General features: G+C 41.4%; 1 protein-coding gene across 1 annotated transcript in view; it reads right to left on the minus strand.

Annotated features, from left to right (window-relative positions):
* CER10 (3-oxo-5-alpha-steroid 4-dehydrogenase family protein) overlaps positions 1-23876 on the minus strand; it is a 145955-nt gene extending 122079 nt beyond the window's left edge. The window contains exons 1-5 of the mRNA XM_087390783.1: positions 23320-23876; positions 23047-23179; positions 22609-22648; positions 21632-22380; positions 21401-21528 (exon numbers count right to left, since the gene is read on the minus strand). Of these exons, the coding sequence (XP_087246909.1) occupies positions 21460-21528; positions 21632-22380; positions 22609-22648; positions 23047-23115 (927 nt within the window). The 5' untranslated portion in view covers positions 23116-23179; positions 23320-23876 and the 3' untranslated portion in view covers positions 21401-21459. The remainder of the gene's footprint in view (positions 1-21400; positions 21529-21631; positions 22381-22608; positions 22649-23046; positions 23180-23319) is intronic.
* Positions 23877-24262: the final 386 nt, after the last annotated feature.

Genomic DNA, 24262 nt, shown 5'->3' on the forward strand with positions numbered 1-24262 from the left:
TCCAGAGGTGTGTCCTAAATTATGAGAGAAAAGCTGTGTTGATGGAAGCACATGTTGGAAGTTTGGGAGGACACTATTCGAGTAACATCACTGGGAAAAAGATACTTCATGTGGGTTTGTGGTGGCCCAGAGTCTTGAAGGATGCTCATGAGTTTTCCAAGACTTGTTTACCTTGTCAGCGAGATGGAAGACCAACAGATGCAGATAGAATGCCACACCAACCCGTACTACCTCTAGGTCCTTTCCAGAAATGGGGGCTTGATTTTATGGGTCCTATCAAACCACCTACCAAGTATACTGGGAACAAGTATATCCTGGTGGCTATATATTACTGTACAAAGTGGGTGGAAGCAATTGCTTTGAGGGATAATACAGCTTCAAGCACAGCTAAGTTTCTATATTATAATATCATGATTATAATATCATGACTAGATTTGGGTGTCTAATTGAGATAGTATCTGATCAGGGAGTTCATTTTCTGAACAAAGTAATGAAAAAATTAACAAGTTTACATATGATTGTGCATAAGAAATCAACTATGTCTTATCCACAAGCTAATGCTCATGCTAAAAATTCAAATAAGACATTTAAGAAAATCCTCAGAAGAACAGTTTCAAAGAATAGAATTGATTAATACCAGAAGTTACATTCGGCATTTTGGGCATTCCGAACAGCATACAAGGTAACCATTGGAATGACACAATTTTGTCTAGTGTATGGGTGTGAAGCTGTGGTTCCAATGGAGTTCATTTTACCAAGTCTTCAAATAGCGGCTGAATGCAGATTGTCTCCAGAAGAGTCAGTTCATCAAAGGATCCAGCAATTGCTGAAGTTGGAAGAAGATCTGGTTGTTTGTTCATACATTTCAGATGTGATCCAGAAGCAGAGACAAGCATGGGTCAATAGGAATATCAAATTTAAGGTGTTTCGGAAGGGGGATCTAGTGTTAATGTTTAATTCTAAACTGGGCCCTCGTCCTAGTAAACTAAAGTTGAGATATAATGGTCCCTACAAGATTGTTGAGGTCTTGGGAGAGGGAACATTCAAATTGGAGGATATGTATGGGAATGCAATTCCGAAACCCATCAATGGGTATCGGTTGAAACCATATCATGGCTCCAACACTTTCTGTGGAGATTGTGGTAGAGATTTTGGTGGTGCAATGCATGGTGGCAAAGTTGTATTCAGTGACTGCTTGCAAGTCCGAAGATCCGAAGATCTGAAGTTTCGAAGTGACACGCGATCCGAATGCAGAGCTGGGTGGTAGCAAGCTAAGGGTGTCCACTTCCGGACCACTTTCGGGTGAGTGTGACACCCGCTCGAGTGAAAATACAAAGGTTTTGCTTCGGTCTCCAATACCTCGATCGAGGTATAAGCTCCAATGAAAATCACACACGAGCACAACCGAGCCTAGCCAATACCTCGATCGAGGTACGTAGCTTTTTCACCGGACCGAGCCTGTACCTCGATCGAGGCTTGCTGGCAAGCCAGCTATACATGCCACATCTACCTCGTTCGAGGTAATGTGGCAATCCAGCTCAACCTCGATCGAGGTCAGGTGGCATGTCCAGCATACCTCGATCGAGGTATGTGCCATCCGACAGGGCAGCCAACAGGGCGGATGACATACCTCGATCGAGGTATGCTGGACACATGACTTGGCATCCCGCTTCTGCCAACACACCACGATCGAGGTATCGTGGCATGTCAAAACCTCCATCGACGTGGATGCACCGAGATGTATGGGCATGTCACAATACCTCGATCGAGGTATCGTGGCATGGCAATACCTCGATCGAGGTAGATGTAAAGAGATGTATGGGCATGTCAAGAATACCTCGATCGAGGTATTGTGGCATGCCAACGAGATGTATGGTTATGTCAAGAATACCTCGATCGAGGTATCGTGGCATGCCAATACCTCGATCGAGGTATATGTGCCGAGATGTATGGGCATGGAAAGAATACCTCGATCGAGGTACGTAAACCCTAATTTTTCTTATAAAAGGAGATTTGCAAATGTCTAATTCTTCTAAGTTATGCATAGACTCTAGCATAACTGAAAAAAGAATATTACAAGATTGAGAATATTTGGATGGGTCTTCAAGAACTCGAATATTACGGTCTGTGCCTATAAACTGTTTGAGATTCTTATGCTATCACTATGGCATGCTTTAGATCTAGCACTTTGATCATGTTTGTTGTCTAGTTCCATAATTCATCTACTTCTCTTATATGTATAAGAAGAAAGAAATACGCCATAGAGAAACTGAAAGTTTAACTAGAATACCTAACATTCATTGCACATGGGACTCTAGTGGATCTATATTCATTCCACATTCATGCTAATATATGCAAGTGTTTTGATCAACTATAGACCTAAGTTCAAATAGAGCCTGTTAATGACTGAATCTCTCCTAATCATCCCTTAATGATCATAGATAAGAGACTTAAGAGAGAGAGAACTCCATAACCTTCAAGAGTCGACATTTGAAGCATCCCATTCCATGTTGTTTGCTACATGGCAGCTCGCCATGTGGCACACATACATCCCTTTTTGCACCGTAGGGAAACCTATGACTAATGTTAACAACATTTATCTTGTCTTTTACAAATGACTAAGATGTTTTCCCAAAAAGACTTTGTATCAATAATCACGTGAACCACCTCATAACCAAAATAGTGCGGATGCTACATATCTCCTTTCCCTCGTTGAAACTATGTCACACATGGAATGTCAACCACATGCTCAAGGAATTATATGCTAGTTTCATTGTAAGCAAGGGTGGTCTCTTTCTTGCTAGTCCAACCATAGGCAACGGTGACGCTTATTACTTGAGCTCAACCAAAATTAACATTAGTTATCGTATGCAACCCTTCCCATTGCATAGGGACATCCAAGGATTTAATTTTCAAAGTTTTTGAATCCTCTTCTAGGGATCTTGTGCCCTTTGTTGTTGCTACGTATGTGGATGATCTCATTCCAAAACTATTTTTACAACTAGAAGTCGAGTGAGTCTTATACAAAATGTCTTGAACCAAGTGATGATCTATAGGAATGGCCACTAGTTGAGGTGGATTGCCCAACCAAAATAGATAATATTGAAAAGGCTTAATTATTTTCTCAAAGTTCTCGCTTTAAAAGGTCTGTAGTGTGAACCCGCTCTCATTTTTAATGTGTAGTCCGAGAAATACTAGATGCGCCTTGCTTGTGTATCGTTCAAAGTAATGTATTAGGTATCCTTCTATCTCCTCCATATCTATTGCAAACCCAAGGCAGTAAAGCATTCAAAGAAGGTCTTATTTACCAAATCTCTCCACTATCTGTCCTTAGTATAGGGGCCATTAGTGGACAATGTGGTCCTTACACCACATGTGGAAAAGTTTCATATTGGATAAAAAGTGAAAAAAGGGAAACATATAAGGAGAAAATATTTGAGACATCTAAGTTTTAAAATGCAACGACTAGAGTGAAAAAATTCTAATCAAAATTAAGAATTATTAATAATATTGATTAATATTGAGCCACACATTTGGCCCATCTACCGGTAGGTGCATAGGATCTACCTCATCAAGGAGTACGTACAAATAGTTTTCATTACGTAAATAGATTATAAGTCATATTGAATAGAATATTATTTTCATTACCCAAATAGAATATTAATTTCCATGTGTTTTTTTTGTGCATGCGCCAGCCACCAGCACACAGGTTCTAGCACCACTATTCGTATACAGATAGAGATGCTGAGAGCTGAGATGAGGGCACTGCAGGATGCTAGGGCACCCCCTCACTTGGTTGCGAGCCTGGATTCAGTTATTGAGGCTCTGAGTCGATTGGAGATAGTTGAGGACGTTGTGGATAGCTTTCAGGCATAGGCCGAGGCGGAGATCACTGGTGGTGGCTTGGATTGGAGAGCGATTCGACAATTGTTTGAGCGGGAGTCACATCACAGGGAGGCCTTGGACGACATGTTTTGGGATGGTCACACCGAGGGCCAGCGACCACGATCAGGGCTCCCCTTGCATATTTTACGGTGTAGGCACCCCATCATAGCAGCACACATTTATCCGAGATATCTTGCTGCGAATGGTAGTCGGTTGCCTCACAACCGCCAGATAGCGAGGTCGTTTGCCATGCAGCTTTATGCTGAGTTTGTCCTTGGTCATCGGGTGGACTACCTCAGTACCCGTCCAGGATCAGGAGCGGGACGTGGTAGGATGGGGCGCCAGGAGCGTCAGATTGTAGGTGTTCGACGTCGACGCGAGGGACCAGAGTTGCACACCATCCCTGCACCGGCATTGCGAGCGGTGGGAGGACAGATTAGGGGGGATGTTCATTCAGTGGCATCATCCTTGCAGCACATGGTCTCGGCCCTATCGAGATCTATTGCGATTCCACCTCCCCCACCTCGATCATCGATGGAGCATCCCACATCTACAACACCTCCCACATCTACGGCGCCTCAGCACGAGTTGGAGGCTCGAGACAGACGGATTGCAGAGTTGGAGGCTGTGTTGGCCGAGTCTAGGGATGAGGTTAGTTATTTTGATTATGTTAGTTTATTTTTTTGTAGCGTGTTTTGAACTGAAGTTTTTTGGTTAATTCTCACCATGTACGCGACATGTTTGCATTGCAGGCACATCTATTGCGTCAGGAGATGGAGTCTCGCGTACGACTATTACAGACAGATTTGGAGGAGCAGAGGATTCGGACACGCATAGCATACCATCGCGCAGAGCACTATATTTTGCAGTTGAGGCATATTAGTCGTGATCCGTCGCGCCATAGGATCGACCCCAGTGTGGCCCTATACCCTGCTCCTCTTGTAGATGTCCCGACTAGGACACCGATAGACGCAGCAGTCGTAGCGAGGCTTCCTACTGCCACTTGTGTCCTCTGCCACGAGGACTTTGACACCGTAGGGTGGTTTGGACTAGGGTGCGGCCACATCGCACATCTCCACTGCATGACCCGCCACATGGTGGCACGTTCAGTGTGCCCTGTATGCTTTGCCGACATTGATATGGCGACATACAGAGGACTGGGCATGGATGATCTATATCCTGGTCATCGTCAGGCTGTTGATCCATTCGCCCGTGTAGTCCTGACAGAGCACTACAGGGAGGAGGCACAGAGAGCATTGCTGATGCAGGAGGGTGCGGATACATCGGTGGTTGCATCATGCGTTCCACGACGCTTTTCGTACGGTGACTTCATGCCAGGTGACGAGGCACGAGCGGAGGAGGCACGCCGGATTGAGCGAGAGGCAGAGCTGCAGACATCATTGTAGCAGTGGGTGGAGCAGCAGCTAGGGCGGGGCCGAGACCAGCGTATTTCACATGTAGAGACGATTACTCGCGCTGGATTTGAGGCACGAGTATTCGCAGATGCACGGCTATGGGAGCTGAGACGCACGTACATAGAGGAGGCGAGGGATGCAGAGATGGCAGCAGTGGCGCGTGCAGCATGCCCTCCTCTTCATCAGGATGAGGCTGGCCCTTCTCATGCAGGTGATGAGGCTGGCCCATCTGAGCCGGCATTGCCTGAGGGCACACAGCGGACGGTTGGGCAGCGAGTCATACAGGAGCCACGTCAGCGTTCCACTAGAGGATCATATGTAGAGTTATCAGATTCAGATTCAGATTGATTGTTTAGGCTTCACACGTTTCTTGTATAGGGATGCACTTTTGCAGCATGATGATGATGATGTATAGATTCATTTTGGTACTTTCATGATATTGTTCCCACTTTTATGATGTATGAGCATTTTCGTACTTTCATGATGTTCTTCACACTTTGTTTATCTCAGTTTATCTCAGTTTATAGTTTGTTTAATACATAAGGTATTTAAAAAAGAATGCCATGTGAAGTAACTGTAAACATTAAACATTAATTGCAAACATTAAACATTAAACATATCAAAATTCATCTTTTTTTGGATGAAAATTTTATTTTGCTGATAAAAGTTTTTCATTTTTTAAACAAAAATTTTATTCTATTCATGTTTGTCAATAAAGTGTGTTTCAAAATCCAAATTTTCATCAATTTTTCAAAAAGACAACTATTGTCATATTCATGCTTCCAAATCTAGCCTTCCGATCTTAATATCAAAATATGTTGAAATTCAACCATTTGATAAACTAATTTGTATAAAAAGAAAATTACTTTTTTTAGACAATGCCATAGCCCAATGTAAAATTGTTTCATCAAATGAAATTAGATATTAAAGTAACATCAATTTTACCAACTTTCAATTTATGCTATTTACAAAAAGTATTCTAGAAATGTATATTGGTACAAAACTTATCCATGACTCCGAGGGCAATGTTGTTACCTATGTGTAAATCAATTGATAAAAAATTCTTTCAACACCAATGAACTTGAGGGAATGTGTGATCTAGAGATACTTAAACAACATGACAAAAGGAAAAAATTCGAGAAATCACCAATGTGTGGACATGCTTAGTTTGTAGGGTGTAGAAATTCTTTTATATGGATTTGATATGGGCACTTGCATAGAAAACGATTGGTATTTCAAAGAAAAAGCTCTAGCAACCCTCTTAGTTAATGAAGCAGTTTCTTCTCCTTTGCAATTTGTCATGTTTTTTAAATTAAAGGAGAGAATACTTTTTACAAATGGTAATACTAGACATTTTTAGGTTCTGCAATAAAATATAAGTAATATTTTATGCATTCTTTTTTCACAATTCTAGTTTTTTAATATTATTGACATGAAGCGTATATTTTGTCCCTACAATTTTTAAAAAATATAAATTTTTTGGGGATTTTTTTCAAAAATGGAGTTAGACTTGTCCTTTGCATGATTTTGCTGTTATTTATTATGACTCAGTGTTTAATTTGTCTCTTATTGTTAACAATACTTGTGCTAATTGGTGATCAAAGAAAACAAGACCTAATTATTTGTCATATTCGAACCACAATCATATGTGCCTTCCAAATCACAATCGCATATGCCTTCCAAGTTTCTAAGGACTATTTCAATTTCCTTAATATGACATTTGCCAATGCACCAATCTAATTATTATGCATGTATAAAAGATAATGAACATAAAGAAGAGAAATCAACACAATTGGCAATTAATGCATGTATACAGGAATACAAGGAAGGTGTAGCATGCTAGCCCACCATTTTATTTCACTATTTTCTTTTGCATTTAGTGGTTTATGTACAAGAGAAAGGATTGGCGGTTGGTATAAGGAAAAGTGTTGGTATTTGGTTTATGTAAAAAGAAAGGGTTGTTGCACAGGCTATGCACCAAAAAAATATACACATATTAACAATCCCACTTCTCCCTTTTCAACTCCACTCATGTATGGGAGTACAAGGAAGGTGTGACATGTTAGGCCACAATTTAATTTTACTATTTTCTTTTGACTTTGGTGGTATGCTAACGTGTAGTCGTGCTAGTAGGGATTGCTTCTACGTCGCGCAAACCAAATCAGTTGGAGACCAAATCTTGCGTGGATGTACGTCTAGGGTAGCCTAAGAGGCGTGTGAAGTTTCGTCCCCAACAGGGTTTAGGATTTAGGGTCCAGGGTTTAGGGTTTAGGGTTTGGGGTTTAGCCGTGCTAGTAGGGATTGCTTCTACGTGGCGCAAACCAAATCAGTTGGAGACCAAATCTTGCATGGATGTACGTCTAGGTAGCCTAAGAGGCGTGTGAAGTTTCATCCCCAACAGGGTTTAGGATTTAGGGTCCAGGGTTTAGGGTTTAGGGTTTAAGGTTTAGCCCTGCTAGTAGGGATTGCTTCTACGTGGCGCAAACCAAATCAGTTGGAGACCAAATCTTGCATGGATGTACATCTAGGGTAGCCTAAGAGGCGTGTGAAGTCTCGTCCCCAACAGGGTTTAGGATTTAGGGTCCAGGGTTTAGGGTTTAGGGTTTAGGGTTTAGCGGTGCTAGTAGGGATTGCTTCTACGTGGCGCAAACCAAATCAGTTGGAGACCAAATCTTGCGTGGATGTACGTCTAGGGTAGCCTAAGAGGCGTGTGAAGTTTCGTCCCCAACAGGGTTTAGGATTTAGGGTCCAGGGTTTAGGGTTTAGCCGTGCTAGTAGGGATTGCTTCTACGTGGCGCAAACCAAATCAGTTGGAGACCAAATCTTGCGTCGATGTACGTCTAGGGTAGCCTAATAGGCGTGTGAAGTTTCGTCCCCAACAGGGTTTAGGATTTAGGGTCCAGGGTTTAGGGTTTAGGGTTTAGGGTTTAGCCGTGCTAGTAGGGATTGCTTCTACATGGCGCAAACAAAATCAGTTGGAGACCAAATCTTGCATGGATGTACGTCTAGGGTAGCCTAAGATGCGTGTGAAGTTTCGTGCCCAACAGGGTTTAGGATTTAGGGTCCAGGGTTTAGGGTTTAGGGTTTAGTCGTGCTAGTAGAAATTGTAAAAATGTATGCATTTGTCCTTCCACGTGGCGCATACCAAATCAGTTGGAGACCAAATCTTGCGTGGATGTACGTCTAGGGTAGCCTAAGAGGCGTGTGAAGTTTCGTGCCCAACAGGGTTTAGGATTTAGGGTCCAGGGTTTAGGGTTTAGGGTTTAGTCGTGCTAGTAGAAATTGTAAAAATGTATGCATATGTCCTTCCACGTGGCGCATACCAAATCAGTTGGAGACCAAATCTTGCGTGGATGTACGTCTAGGGTAGCTTAAGAGGCGTGTGAAGTTTCGTCCCCAACAGATAAGTCCACGTGCGTATTTCATTAGTACGTGCGCCATTTTTCATACGTAGTCACGAGTGCTAGTAGGGATTGTAAAAATGTACGCAGCTGTCCTTCCATGTGGCGCATACCAAATCAGTTGGGCACCAAATCTTGCGTGGATGTACGTCTACGGTAGCCTAAGAGTCGTGTGATGTTTCATTTCCAACAGATAAGTCCACACACGTATTTCGTTAGTACATGCGCCATAGCTCATACGTAGTCGTGCTAGTAGGGATTGCAAAAATGTACGCATTGTACCTTCCACGTGGCGCATACCAAATCAGTTGGGCACCAAATCTTGCATGGATGTACGTCTACGGTAACCTAAGAGCCGTGCAAAGTTTAATCTCCAACAGATAAGTCCACATGCATATTTGGTTAGTACATGCGCCATTTCTCACACGTAGTCGTGCTAGTAGGGATTGTAAAAATGTACGCATTATACCTTCCACGTGGCACATACCAAATAAGTTGGAGACCAAATCTTGCGTGGATGTATGTCTAGGGTGGCCTAAGAGTCGTGCGAAGTTTCATTCCCAACAGATAAGTCCACACGCGCATTTCGTTAGTACATGCGCCATAGCTCATATGTAGTCACGAGTGCTAGTAGGGATTGTAAAAATGTACGCATTGTACCTTCCACGTGGCGCACACCAAATCAATTCAGACCAAATCTCGCGTGGATGTATGTCTAGGGTGGCCTAAGAGTCGTGCGAAGTTTCATCCCCAACAAGCAAGTCCACACGCATATTTCGTTAGTACGTGCACGAATTTTCTTAGTCACGTTTTTAAAATGTCCTAATGCACAAAACAAATTACAACATTACTACTAATAAACAATTTTTTGTATTACAAACACAACAAATCCCATTGAGAAGACATCGGGCATCATGTTAAAAATAGAATCTAATACAATGATGTGTATGAACGTGTATACAGCCATCATAGTGAAATACAAAATATGAGTCCATGAAAATTACAATGGTACGGTCACACAGTGAGCCTATACATATCGAATACAAAAAAGTGTAATCAACTAGTGATACCCAATAAAAATCAATCTGATCAACCAATGATCCCAAAAAATATGATATGTAATGTGCTACTCCTCAGGATCAGCTCTCATGCCAATAGTTGCAAGTATGCTCTCGTGATCCGCCACTGCAAGGCGCCATCGTGGAGTGGACGTCGCCTTGCGAGTGCGAACACGACTCAAAGTAATCTTGATCCCAACAACAAGATGAGAATACATGTATGCCTCCCAATCCGCCATGTACTCCTGGAACTCAATATAGCGACCACGCCTCTGTATCTGCTGAAAATAGTGGCCACCGATGATCATGCTATGAGCATTGAAGTGCATCCCATGCCCATCCACTGTATCCTCATTCAGCACACTCTTCAGCATAGAGCATCGCAACAAGTAATAATCCACACCCTCCTCATTGCCCTCCGAAGCAATAACCACGAAGATATCACCAATACGCAAAATATCTGTAAGCTGGTCATAATCTCTAGAGGAACTGAATCCCGCATCCTGATCATCATGTATCTCCTCCCAAGGCTGTGGAAGGGAGAAAGCACTCGCCGTACCCATGGATCGACCCATGGTATCATGGAGCACCCTCCCCAATCATCATCAATGCATGCAGAGCAAAAACATGCAAGCCGTCGAGAAAAGATCGCGGGGTGAGACTCACCTACGCTCCTGATGGAATGGAAATCAAGAGTGCCAGGCACAGAACGACAATCAAAAGGCCTCGACCGATCAAGACTCCCAATGTCCACGCACCAAAAATACCGGCTCACCACCCTATCGTCACGGGACTGAAACGAGGACGTAGCACTAGTGGATAAGTGCTGTGGATAAGTGCTGGCTACACCACCGCACCACATCATGTGCATCCTTGAAGCAATCGGCACTGTGACGCAATTGGTATCGACGCAAAGCACGCTTCACGCAAGCACCTGCACCATCGTGCTCTCCCTTACCGTGCCCTGTCTCGAAGTAGCTCCATGTGATCGGAATGCCTGTCTCACGGTGCCATCTGCAGAACCAATAAAACTGTCTAGCGGATTTGAACTGACCGCCGCAACCGTCTAACCAGATCCAGCGCTGCTGCCATGTGACACCATGATCCCTCAAGAAACTATCATGCAAAGTGAAGCAATGCTGCACAAAATGGGCATCATGCGATCGATCATCACTAATGTAGAAGTGATACTCTCGCACAATGATGCGTGAGTCCATGGTGCTATCAATGCCATCCACATGAGCCTGTGCATGACGATAGCTAATGTGCACAAATATAGCAACCTGCAATATGGCATTGAAAAAAAAATATGACTATTGAAATAATTCAATATAATGAGGCCGGGAAAAAATCAATACTCAATCACACGTCACGTGTTCGGAGAAATAATACTCCGATTGGATCTCATGCTGTGGTGCAAAGGTGTAATTCTCCCCAAAGTCCACCACTGAGACAACCACCCCTATAGGAAATGTCCTCAAACATGCACGAAACTGACGATCCTCCCATTTCGCAGTGTGCGAGTGGCGTATGTAGCAGTACAGCTTCCCTCGAAAACAGTCAATGAATACAACACGTGGTGTCTCCTTCCCCACAAGCTGCAACCTCCTCGACTGTGCACCACCATCGACTGGTAGGGGAGCGGATGAGCATGGGGGGACAATGGAGGTGGGGATGGGGGTGGAGGTGGGATGTAGAGGTAGAGCTGGAGGTGGATCAGTGGTGGCAGCGCGAGCTCGAGCTCTAGAGGCTCTCTTGCGCTCACGAGCCTTCCGCTTGCGCTCCTCGTCAATGAGATTTGGGGGGGGGTTCCTACATCTTTCACGTCTACTAGCTCTACAGCTTTGAGAACCCATTCTCAATGAAAGTAGGATGGAAGGTGTGACAAAGTGATGAGGAGGCAAGAATGGCTAAGAATGGGTGAAATGAACCAAAACGTGGTGTCTTATAGAGAGCCTCAACTCATCCACTAGATTGCTCTTAGATTGCTCTTCATTATTATTGGTGGAGAGGTGCTAAGATTGATACTAATTGGCTTAGTTTTGGTGGAGAGGTATGCTATGCCCAGAGCCGCGATCAGACCTTATACCTCGATCGAGGTATTTAGTGCATTGCGCATGCATGTATGTATGAACCTCGATCGAGGTATCTCTATGTGTCCTCGGTCACATAACTCGAACGAGGTAATGTATGCCTCACCCATCATATGTACCTCGATCGAGGTATTGTATGCATCGCACATCGTCATGTGTATACATCTGGCTGATGTGGCACCATGCATGGTCATGATGTGGTAATATAGTCTCTTCCTGCATGGTCATGATGTGGTACTGGGCATGATGAGTTGGCATTCATGAGGTGGTAGATGACATGGCAAATTGAGGTGGAGGGATTGGTGACGTGGCCAGGAGAGGAGGTATGCCAAGGTGGCATTGTGTGATCACATGGCTGATGATGTGGAATGATGAGGTGGCACATGTGGCAGCACGTGTGGCAATGTAAGGTGACATGGCAAGGAGTGATGTCACATCTCCTTGATGAGATGGCACCACGTGGTCTAACAACGTGGCATGGTTTTGATGACTCAGCCTTCCACATGGGCAGCATGCAGACTCCAAAGGCTTGCCACTAGGATCGGTGATGCTCCTAGCCTACCTCACCAAGCCTAATACCAAGCCTACCTTGTCTTGGTATTAGGCTTGGGTGGCCCTTTTTCACCCACAAAAGGGAGATTTCACTCTTGGAGGCCATATCGTACGTTTCCCTTGCTCAAATTTAACCAAAATTTTTTCCTCTTATTCATCATGCAGAGGACTAAAAATATTGACATTTTTGAAATTTCTGGTTATGTTTGAGAATTACTAGATTTATTTTTAATATTCTTTGTTGATCCTCTGAGGAGTAAAAGTAAAAATTAAACTTCAATCTTCCTAAATCTAACCGTTGGATTTGGGATTTGATGATTCAACCACACACCCTTATGTGCCTACTAACCTTCCACCGAATTGGATTTGCTTAATTATTCAAAATACTAAAAAAATGTGGTGTGCTACTAAAATGCATGTATTTTATGACTTTATTTATTATAAATAATTATTTATAATTAGATAAATCATTCAAAAAATTACCAATAAATCAAGTTAAGCTCTACATATTGCAAAGAGACCACTTACAAAGTTTCAATAACATTTAATCTAAAATGAGTGAGAAATTTAGAATTTTATATGACACTCTTTGTTCGTGACAAACGTGTGACCACCCTGGAACCATGCCGTGTGACACAAAGAAATTTTTTGTGTGTGCATCGAATTTTCGATCAGACTATATGATTGTGTGCACAATAGCAAGTGTGATGTTGTGTCAGAAGACTTCAAAGACTAGATCCATAGGGAAGTAGGTGAGATTTGCATTTTTGTGTGCTAAAAAGCTTGTTTTTCCACCTCCTTAGGATTGGGGAGTGAACAAAAAGTGGACACCCTTAGCTTGCTACTTCCCAGCTGTGATTCAAGATCCAAAGTTTTGAAGTGACACGAGATCCGAATGCAGAGCTGTGATTCAAGTTCCAAAGTTTCGAAGTTCCCAGGGTTAAATTCAGGATCAAGTGGAAGATTAGTATGAAGAGCAGATTATGGGAGTTCAGCATGAAGATCATGATGTTGATCATGAATTAATTCCAACTAGTTCAGTCTCAGTAGACCATTGTACTGGATCTACTATAGTAGATAAATGAGTGGGTTCGAGTCTCAATAATTTTGTGGCACAAAATTGATTGTTCCACCGGCTGTGCTAGTGTGGGCGAGTGTAGCTCAAACACATTTATGAACTATTTATCTTTAACAGTGATATAGGATGTATGGAAAACCTTAATTGGAGTTAGTTGTGCAACCACTAATGAGGCGCGTCTGCAAGTTAGCAAGCAACTACCATATGTAGGAAGTTAGTTGTTCGACTCATATACCTGTCATGCAGTATTCCGAATGCGGATATGATGTTGTTGATCGGACTCTGTTTTGTCCGGTTTTATGCCTATTCCATTTATGGTCTTGTAAGAGAAGCATTTGTAACACAAGAAATATGCAGTTGTTTACCTTAATCGACTATCTATATTGCACTCGATCTTGAGTTGATGTGTTCTCTTTCGGAAGTTCTGAATGCATTCATGAAGATGCTGTAATTCTACTAATAGGTAGATTTTGGGATCTAATCTCTACCTGTTACACTAAACTTGCCCAATCAGGTTATTGAAGCATCTGTAGCAATTGCCCAAAACATTAAATGATAGGCAATTTGGATTGCTTTACTGTGTTCCTAGTTATAATTGAAAATTTCCTAAATGTTGCATCCATGCTTTGGCATGTATGTGTAGATATAGAAACTAAAAGAGACTCAAAATAATGGAATAAAAAATTTTCCCTTGCCATAGCAAGAAATAGTTTTCTTTATTTTGCAGATGAGCAAGCCAGCAATTGAGGAAATTGGGCTCAGTGAGGAATTGCTAGATGCATTCAACATTGCAATTGTCCAAAGAATTAGTAAATAGGAAGAAGCACTGGCAATTAATTCGTGAATGGGGGACATGAGTGAGGAGGCTAGGTCAACTGAGCCACTTAAATGCATCACAACAATTATAGGAAGCATCAAGCAGCATGAAGCTTGCGTTGACGACACCGCATTGTTCGATAAAAGGCAAGATCTTTGGAATGCCATGTGGGTGAAATGAAAGACACGTGTAGCCCAAGCTAGAATCCTTGCATTGGCCAAGGCAAAAATGGATGTGGAGGAACCTAGTCATGATCCGGCCTTTGTGTCGAGCCCACCAGGCTATTCTTGCCTTGTTGTAAATGAAAATCATTTCCCTATGAAGACTTTAGGAAGCAGCTATGTTTTGTGTTAGCACAAGACACAGCATGAGGTCTTCACATTGATCAAACAATTGGAGTTGGTTTGGAGGGACAACTTTTCGTGGCAAAGATAAAGGGAGTTGTAGGCTTAGATTTAGCTAGGTCTTTTGTTGCCAAATCCTTCAAGGGAAGTGCATAAGCAAAATTGATGAGCTTCATGAAAGGAGCATCCATGCAAATAAAACACAATGTTATAGTCCGATTGCTTACTATGGCAATGGGTCCTCCACATTGGGTATTTATGCCATACTTAATGGAGGGACATTGCATAATTTCTACTATGAATCTCGTAGTGGATGCAGAAGATGTGGCTCCAGCATGAATGTAAAATGTCAACACTCGAATAGAATGCATCGGGTTGTTGCTTCTACACCAGAGCTTTCCTATGCTCTATGCCTAGATTCGCAAGCTTTACATAGTGGTGGCATTCTCTTGGATTATGTATCAGGAGGGCAGGTGCGAATTGGCATTTGTGATCGGGGGCATGCAACTTCTAAAGGAATTTTCAAGGGAAATTAATTACCTCGGTGCTCACCCAAATGAGATGAAAATGCAAGCTTGCTAGTAAGAATTGGTTGGCACCAAAAGTGTATAATGGCAAAACCAAGAGGTTTTGCCAAGTGTATTATTGAAATTTTCTTAAGTGTGGTTACTATGTAGTAAACAATACACCTCAACTTGAGATTTCCTTTCACCATGGAGATTGGACAACTAACATGAATCTAGCTAAGCATGTCTCAACAAGCATGCTTAGATTGTACCCTAGAGAATGAATGTCTCTATAAATTTCTTGTTGGCTATTTTCATCAAGGAACGTTGATACTAATAGCTACATTGCGGCTGCTAGAAGAAATCGACTGGAACATCGGGATGTGCTAGTGATTGTACTTTCTGGCATCCATTTATGAGAATATGTATAGGGACTTGGATTTCCAATTGTTACATCTACTGATATCTCCGATTATTTGCAAATTCCAACTCCTTGTACTCCATTTAAATTTGGCATAGTATCCCCTCCCCCCCCCCCCCCCCCGCCGCCACCCCCCCTCCCTCTCCCATAATGAAAACATTTTGGGACATTTCTTATATGCTCTATTGCAAATGGAAAGAGTTTGCAATGAACTGCCGTCTTCTAGACATGGAAGAAATATGTATTGCTTTGTAGTAATAATGCCTAGCTAGAAGAAATGTATCAGTTTGCAGTTCTAATGCCTAGTCAGTAGAAGGTGTCTTTCTATTGATCCTGGAAAAAGTAAATTACAAAAACCTATTTCGAAAACACAAAGTTGCAAAGAAAGCTAAGGTTTATTCGCTTGATTATTGCCTTGGCTACTTTAAAGAATGTCACATTGGCTTTGGTAAAAATTCCACAAAGAATATCTTTGAGGGATTTGCTATTGCAATCTGGTTTTTTGGAAAGCCGTACTATATCAAAGCTATATGTTATGAGGAATAGCGGGGTGCTTTCTATTCAATGAGCATACTTCTTAATAAGCACATCAATTGAGGAATTGAGTAATCTCAGGCACCTACTCTATGATCATCTATGATCATACACAAGGAATAGAGATGGATGTACCTTGTATAGATGTTTAAATGTTGTAGTGCTATGGAGTGGTGATAGTAGATATGCTAAGATCAGAAGTGAGGAAAATATAGAGGCCCCGGTATCTTCTTTGGATCTGGATGGTGTAAAGGCTAATCAGTACACAAAAATTTCAGAGATGTTGATGTGCTTGGACTTTTTCTACATATCTCATTTACTATACTATGGTTTCATGTTATTAAGATTTAAGGATGTGCCCACATGAAAGAATTGGATGCTTGCGTGATGAGCAGGTCTTTATCTTCTAAGAACAAGTGATGTTGCTCTATCCTACAATGGATCTATACCATCTATAGAAGCTCATGGAGGCTTTTCATGGTTAGGGGGCCTGTTGTCTTGCTATTCACTATTTGGTTACTGGAATCACTTTCAAGACACACAATCTCTTGAATGTCAACTTCAACACGATTGTAATATTAAAAATGTCCGTGTCACCAAGATGCTCTTTACTCTTACTAGAATTTCTTGATTTAAAGCAACCTGGTAGACAACGTTTCTTCTGAAAGTGCATTCCTATGTTTTCCATCATATTGAAGGAAACTATCTTAAGCATTGTTGATTTCAAGATAGCACCCATTTGATAGAATTATGGACCTATAAATGTGAAGTACTATGCATTGCATTTTGAATGATGCCCTCCCATGTCTACCATACAAAGAACCTTTTAAGAATAGCCATTAAAATCTACCAATCACTAATAGTTCTCTAGAATAATACATCTCGACTTTTTCCCCCTTAAAATAAGTTTTTCTAGTATCATGAAAGTTAGATTTTGGAATGACTTTCATCTCAATCCCAAAGGGTTCTTTGTGCTTGCCAAGGGGGTCACTAAGAAGTATGTAAGATAGCACGTGCAATCAATGGAAGGGGTTTTATATTTTTATGGAGTTACAAAAAATAGACATACATAAGGGATTTTTTAATTCAAAAAGTGAAAATTTTCATACCTAAGGGATACTTTAATCATCTCAAAATTTATAGAAGAGGTGTATATAGGTGGGGGGTTTTAATACCTCTTGATCACGCGTGCTATATGGGGTTTTTAATAGTGCCCCCCTCGAGGTGCTTGCATACTCAAAAAGTCACATTGTAACAAATCACCTTATGTTTCAAACTTGTCTCCGTGTGAATAATTTCAATTGCACTTGAAGGCACATCATATTGGTGATTATTACCATACATCTCTCAGCACAACATCGAAAATGGCACTTGCTCATGGGATCAAGATAAGTATTTGTCCAAAGGACATCATTTTGTTACGCTCCCATTCAAACCATATCTAAAACCATTTTCAATGAACACCTATTTCAAAAACATGGATTAGAAATTGGAAAAAAAAAATGTAACAATTTCCTATGGTTTAGGGTTAGAAAAAATTTCTAACCCTAAACCATAGGAACTCTCATTTTTGCATCAAACCGGTAAATTTTTTGAAGCTTGCAACATGTTTTGAAAAAACCTAAAATTTTTACCATAACTTATTTATCGGATTTGAGCAACAAGCTATGTTACATCCAACTTGTTCCTTTGAGCAACGCCCTCTGCCTCCACTCAAGCAATAAGTTAGATGCAACGTAACTTGTTGCTCGATCGCAATGTTGAGGCTACGTCTCATAAGAGTGTCAATTCTTGCTCTATCCCTTGGGTTTAATTTTTTACTTTGGTGCGTGTACATTTAAAAAGATCTCACCATGTCATGCTTTTTGCAAAAAGGTGAATCGGTTTTCCATATACTATAGGAATGTTACATATTGCATGCCTTACGGAGGGCTATTCCACAGTGGCTAGCCCAAGCGCACATTCACATTTCTATGCTACCAAGGATGAGACAATTCTATCAACTTACAAGGACTTAAGCCAACTGTTGTAATCGACTTCATATGCAACTTCTTTTCTTTTGTGTATTTCTTTTAAGCAATATAACAATCTTTTCTTCTCTTGTAAAAAAACTTGTTGCTTGAGCAACAAGTTTTTACTAACTTGTTCATTACTTGAGGAACAAATTGGGATGCAACATGCAACAAGTTGTCTTTTACTAGCTTGCTCATTGCTTGAGGAACAAATTGGAATGCAACACACAACCTCTTACTCAAATCAAGAGATTTTGTTGATTTAAGTTGTGTGACAATCCAAGGTATTGCTTGAGCAACATGTTAGATGCAACAAAGAGTAGAGACAACCTAAGCAATAGGTTAGGAAAAACTAAAACCCGTTGCTCAAATCCAAGAAACAAATTGATTTGACCAATTTGTTGTATTATATCAATATGTTGCTCATGTAATAAGTTATATGCATGTGGCATTGCAAAGCAACTTATTGCTCAAGCAATACCTCAAAGGAAACACAACTCATTGCTTAAAACAAAAAAAACATCCTAGATCAATTAATAGACTGATCAATTAAAAGACTGACTTAAATCCTAACTTTTGCTCAAGTGAGATAGGTTTTGAAAGGCCGAACCCGTTACTCAAGGAGTAGATTCCTATTTCTAAAGCAATAGGTGCATAATGATATTTTACCTACAGAAGATAATTTCATAAATATTTCTTGCCCCAAGATTTTTATAATGAACAATCTTTAACTTCTCATGAATCAAGAACTTCTCATCAATCTTTAACTTCTCGTGTCTTGCAAGGCAACTTATTGCTCAAGCAACACCTCTAAGGAAACACAACTCATTGCTTAAAACAAAAAAAACATCCTAGATCAATTAAAAGACTGCCTTGAATCCTAACTTTTGCTCATATGAGATAGGTTTTGAAAGGCCAAACCCATTACTCAAGGAATAGATTCCTATTTCTCAAGCAAAAGGTGCATAATGATATTTTACATGCAGAAAAATTTTTCATAGATATGTCTTGGAAAAGATTTTTACAATGGACAATCTTTAACTTCTCACGAATCAAGAACTTAAGCATGCCCATGATTAAATAAATATGAATAGAAAATTGAGGATCCTAAAATTCAAGATGATATCTAGAGGATGATGTGTGTCTTTGTGTGGGTGTCGGTGTGCATGTGCACACGCACGAGCATGCTGAAATATGGAGCCTCGTATGGTCGTAACACCCCCCTTGGCACCTTGGCCTTAGAGAACCATGGAGAAAATTGGAAGCTGAAGGCCCTGTGCATTGACAAATTGCAATATGGCATGGGAGTAATCCCATAAGCAAATGTGCAAGCTAGGTGACCTTGCATAGAAAGGCTAGGCGATAGATCCTCCACATCCCTCCCAAGGCCTATAGGGAGGTGAGGCATTGCAGGATGAGTGGCACCCCCACATCTAACATTCCCCAATATTGAATAGCCAAGTATCGCCCCTGGCTGGAACAATATCTTGCTTCCCACATCAAACAAGCAGAAAATAGAAGGGAGAACAGAGTGTGCAGGTGGACATGATCTCTAGAGTCATATGCTGAACATCATGCAATATCATGCCAGTAAAAGCAGACAATCACAAACCATAGTCATGATTAAGCCATCGCAAGACTATCCTCTAATCACACAAGGTTCCATTTATCATTCAGCAAGGAAATGAAGAGCAAGTCTTCCCATATCATGCAAGCAGAAAATTAAATATGACGAGGAGAGGGAGAAGATGGAGCATGTGCTCAGAGAACCATCTTGTGCTGGCCATAAGACAGCTATCCTTCCAAGTATATCAGACAATATCATAACATGACACCTATTCATATCGTAAAAAAGAAGGAAATAGGAAAATAGAACGTAATAAGAAAGGTAGAAGGCCAGTTAGGAAAATAGAATGTAAGAAAAAGGTAAAACCAGTTCAAAGAGAGGTATAGGATGAAGCATGCGCCCAAGGCGCCCTCTTCTGCAGACCATAAGACAGCTATCCTCCGGCGTATGTCAGATAATCACAGCTTTTCATATGTCAAAAAAGCGGGAAATAGAAAACAAAACATTAGAAAAAAGTAGGCCACTTCAAAGCTAAGGCATTTCTGAAAAGCCCATCACATGGAGTTCAGCTGCAAGGCTTTATAGTAAAGCCATAAAACTCCAAAAGTCTTTCCTGGACTTTCCTGTAAGCAGCTGTACCACAGTTTTGCTAGAGACCACCCCAGGCTAGAGAAAAGTGTGAAAGCTTGCAGCACCAAGTACACTGGCACTCCACAGGTGGAAAACCACTGAAATAACCACACAAGTTTCCCTTTAAGCTCTTCTGACTGAAAGGTGGTGACAACAGGATGGATACAATGCTTTAAAATGGAAGAACTAGAAGAGAGGAAATTGTTGCAAACAAGATTATATCAACTACTTAGTGGTTACAATCAACCTTCTGACACACAAAAATATGAATTTGCTGTCAGAGAGCGGCCCTTTAAACATATACTTTCGTAAGGCTAGATAGTATCCCATCTATAGCTTTAAAAAATTTGTAAAACAAGCAAAACAACAAAGGAAAGAAGGAAGATTGTAATTGACTTTAAACAAAATTATTGATCAAATGAGAAAAAATAAGATAAAACTAATTTAGTATCCAGAGCTACACTTATGTTCTCATCAGTAAGCTGCCATCTGAGTTTTGAAAGGCCCTTTAAACATTAAGGCAACCAGTACTACAGAGATTTTAGAGTATTCTTAGAACATATTAGCAGAAACATGACCTAATTCTCCTCTTAAACCAGCTCACAGATTTGTAGCACGAAATCTAAGAAGAGCAGCTTTCAAAGCAAAACATTAACAGACCTGCATTCACAACAAAACAAGGAAGTTCCAAAGTGAAACTTGAAGCAGAAAGCTCTCTAAACAAGGTCCCATTTTTAAATCTTTCCTGGGTATGCATACATCAGGGTAATAACAGAAAGAAGAAAGATCATCGAGATTTACAAATACTTATCCTGCATTTCCACTACAACAGAATCTGATAGAATCCTACAGTGCCATGGCTGGTGAAGTTCACTTGGTTCTTATTCCTCATAAGACAAAAAAACAGACCCTTGTGAAAATAGAAACATATGGTTGTAAACTGATGCAATCCCCTTAGGGACCCCAAAAGTCTAAACAGCCAAACCTACCCTTAAAAGTACTAAATAACTCCATTTGCCAGAAATGTGGCAGTGCTGACTGCTCTATACTGTATAGACCTTGCTTCAAAGCCCATGTAATAGTGAAGCACAAGAGCATTTCAGAACCCAGGATGACTCTGCCAAGGATGCTCAATAAGCAATAAAGCTACAAAAAAGGAGGTAGAATGACCCAGCGGCGGGGATATTTGGGTCGGCCTTCTTTCCCATCAAACAACTGCAGATAGAACAACTCTCTTTTGTAAGGCTCTCTATGACCTCTTTGCTACTACAAAAGAAACAGAAGCAGAAGGCAAAAACTCTTATAAAGACACACTTACCTTTCTCAGACGCCGATGTTTGCCAAGAGCCCAATCAGTCATAATAAGGGAAGCAACCACTAGAAATGAATAACCAGCCAGAGTCTGTGTGGCAATATTGTATCCCAACCATTGATAGATCTCAGTCGTGTAGTTAGCACATGTGATATAATTAAAGAGAAAGCCCTTAGGTATCTGGTATCCTCCCTTGCCATCAGGACTCCTTAGACCCTTCAGGATAATGTGACAATAAAAGTTTGCCAACTGAGACACAATGCCCAAGCCAAATCCAATGTACATCTGCTTCTCACTGACGGGAGTGTAGTAAGGGTGATTTGCAAAGTAAGCAATGAAGACCGCAAATGTCCAATAGTAAAAGCAATTTCTGAAGACATTACTTAGTGGAGAGGTTGCATGGCTGAATCTGTGCACAAAAAAGGTCTCAAGGATCCGTTTCAAGTAGTGGAAGCAAAAGTAGATAGTTGCATAAGTCTGGACAGGATGTATCACTCGTTCCGCTGGCAGACCAAAATACTTGTACACAGGTAGGAAGTAGAAGATGGGATAAATGAAGAGGGGTCCCACATACTCAAAGAAAAACAGCGTTGAATACTTGACTTGAGGACCTAAATCTTTGAAGATGACCTTATATTCAGGAGCCTTTGAGAAATAATCACTCAGTTTTTTGTCTCCATCCAGAACAGTAGGGCGAGTCTGTCCAGGTGCCAGGGGTAGAGTAAGGCGCTGCCTATCTGGATAGAACTTCCGAGCTGCAAAGAAAACCGTCAATGTGCTCAGATAGACAAAATATACAAATGAAAGAAAACCCAATAAACTCCTAGTGCTGTTATTCATTACATGGAGAGATGCACAATAAAGGAAACTCAAGTCCATACAGCAAATTCAAATAGTGACTTGAAGACACTTGAACTTTAGCTAGCCAGGTCCCAGATTTCCAGCTATGGATGCTTTCAAAATTGTAATTGGAGGATACTTACTTCGCTTATAAAGAGCAGCTTTCAGATCTTGCACAGAAGCCTGAGAAAGAAAAGGAAATAAGAAGCGAGTTACTCGTCAAATATTGAAACAAAGGACCAAAGACGGTGAGCGACACGACAGAGCGAGCAGGAAGTTGTATCCGAGCTCCTCCATACAAAAGAACAAGATATAAGCAGGCTGTGATTTTACATGCAATCAACGTGTAATATGAAGATTCCCATCACTTGTTTGCAGCAGGGCCACATCACTAATACATTTTAAGCATCACCACATCTAAAACGGTGGTTGCACTAAAAGACGCTAATGGGTCGAACTCACGTAGAGAGAACCGCACGAGAACATGACATCTAACCTATTCCAGACCTCACAAACCTCTACATTTCGATAGCCACAAATTTATGTGTCGTCTAGTCGGATGAGGAACAAGAGAAACGGACATTATCTCGTAGCTCGATGCCGCCTTTAACGACTTCTCGTCCACTTCGGGAGACCACGGTCACCAACATGGTGTACGCAAGGAGAGGCGACCCAGGAGCGCTCCTCTAAGATGAACAAAGCAGATTCGAGAAGCTACACACATTTAGAAACAAAGCAATTATGTTGTGGTCTCGACAGAAGCACACAACGTTCCAGCTGCAAGAAAATCATGAAAACAAAACCCAAATGGCAAGATGATTCTGAGATCACAAAAACCCAAATGCAGAAAGGACCTCCTGAGCCACCTAGAAACAGGGCCAAATGCAAAGGATTCTGCAGGGTGAGCTAAAAAACCAATGAAGACGAAGGCTAAACAAGCTAGCAAACGAGCATAACTTGATATAATGGAAGGAGAAATGAAGAGGAGGAGGAAACAAACTGACAGAGGAGGTTAACAAAGGGAGAGAGCCAGAGGCTAGAGAGCTTGCTTTACAAAGGAAGAGAGTTAAATTGATACCAAAGATTGCAGAGAGGCTAGAGAGCAGATGAGTCAAGCAGGTAAGAAAACATTGGAAGAAGAATTGAAGAGGAGGAGGAGGAGGTACCAAAGATTGCACTGCAAAAAGGCTAGAAAGCCGATGGGCTCTAATCGTCAAAAGAGTAGGAGGAAAACATTTGGAAAGAAGAATTGAAGAGGAGGAGCTACCAAAGATTGAGGAGACTCCAAAACTACAAAATGGGTACTTGCCCTTCCCATAAAAGACAATAGCTACCCTCATCAACTCTCAAGAGAGTGGGTTGCGCCTTGAATGGGTAGCACATGAGTTAGGTAGGACCGGTGAGAAAATGTGCCTCCCCCCCTTCACTCGTTTTAAATATGGTTTTAAAGAAACACACTCTCCTCCCAATTCTCCCATCATCATCATCCCCTTTTCGGCTTACCCCGACTCCTTCCCCACCTCACTTCTCCCCTCCTCCCCTCCGTCCGTCGCCCGTCCGTCCAGTCAGTGTTCACGCTTTCCCCAGTCGCCTTCACACACTTCGGGCCTTTTGCTGCTTCCTGGAGAGACATTTTACGCTTCCAGATAGGGACACCTTCACACTTTCCACCTCATAGGTCTTTCCTATACCTTTTTCAGGTTGGGAGCCAAAATATAACTAAAATATGGAAAAAGTTACAAATCTTGGAGATTGTGCACATAAATCTCTCCAGTAAATTTCGTTCAATTGTACGTA

Source organism: Dipteris shenzhenensis, chromosome 19 (assembly GCF_047967505.1).
Source record: "Dipteris shenzhenensis isolate YYH24624 ecotype China chromosome 19, Dip_SZ_1.0, whole genome shotgun sequence".
In the NCBI taxonomy this organism is placed as follows: Eukaryota; Viridiplantae; Streptophyta; class Polypodiopsida; order Gleicheniales; family Dipteridaceae; genus Dipteris; species Dipteris shenzhenensis.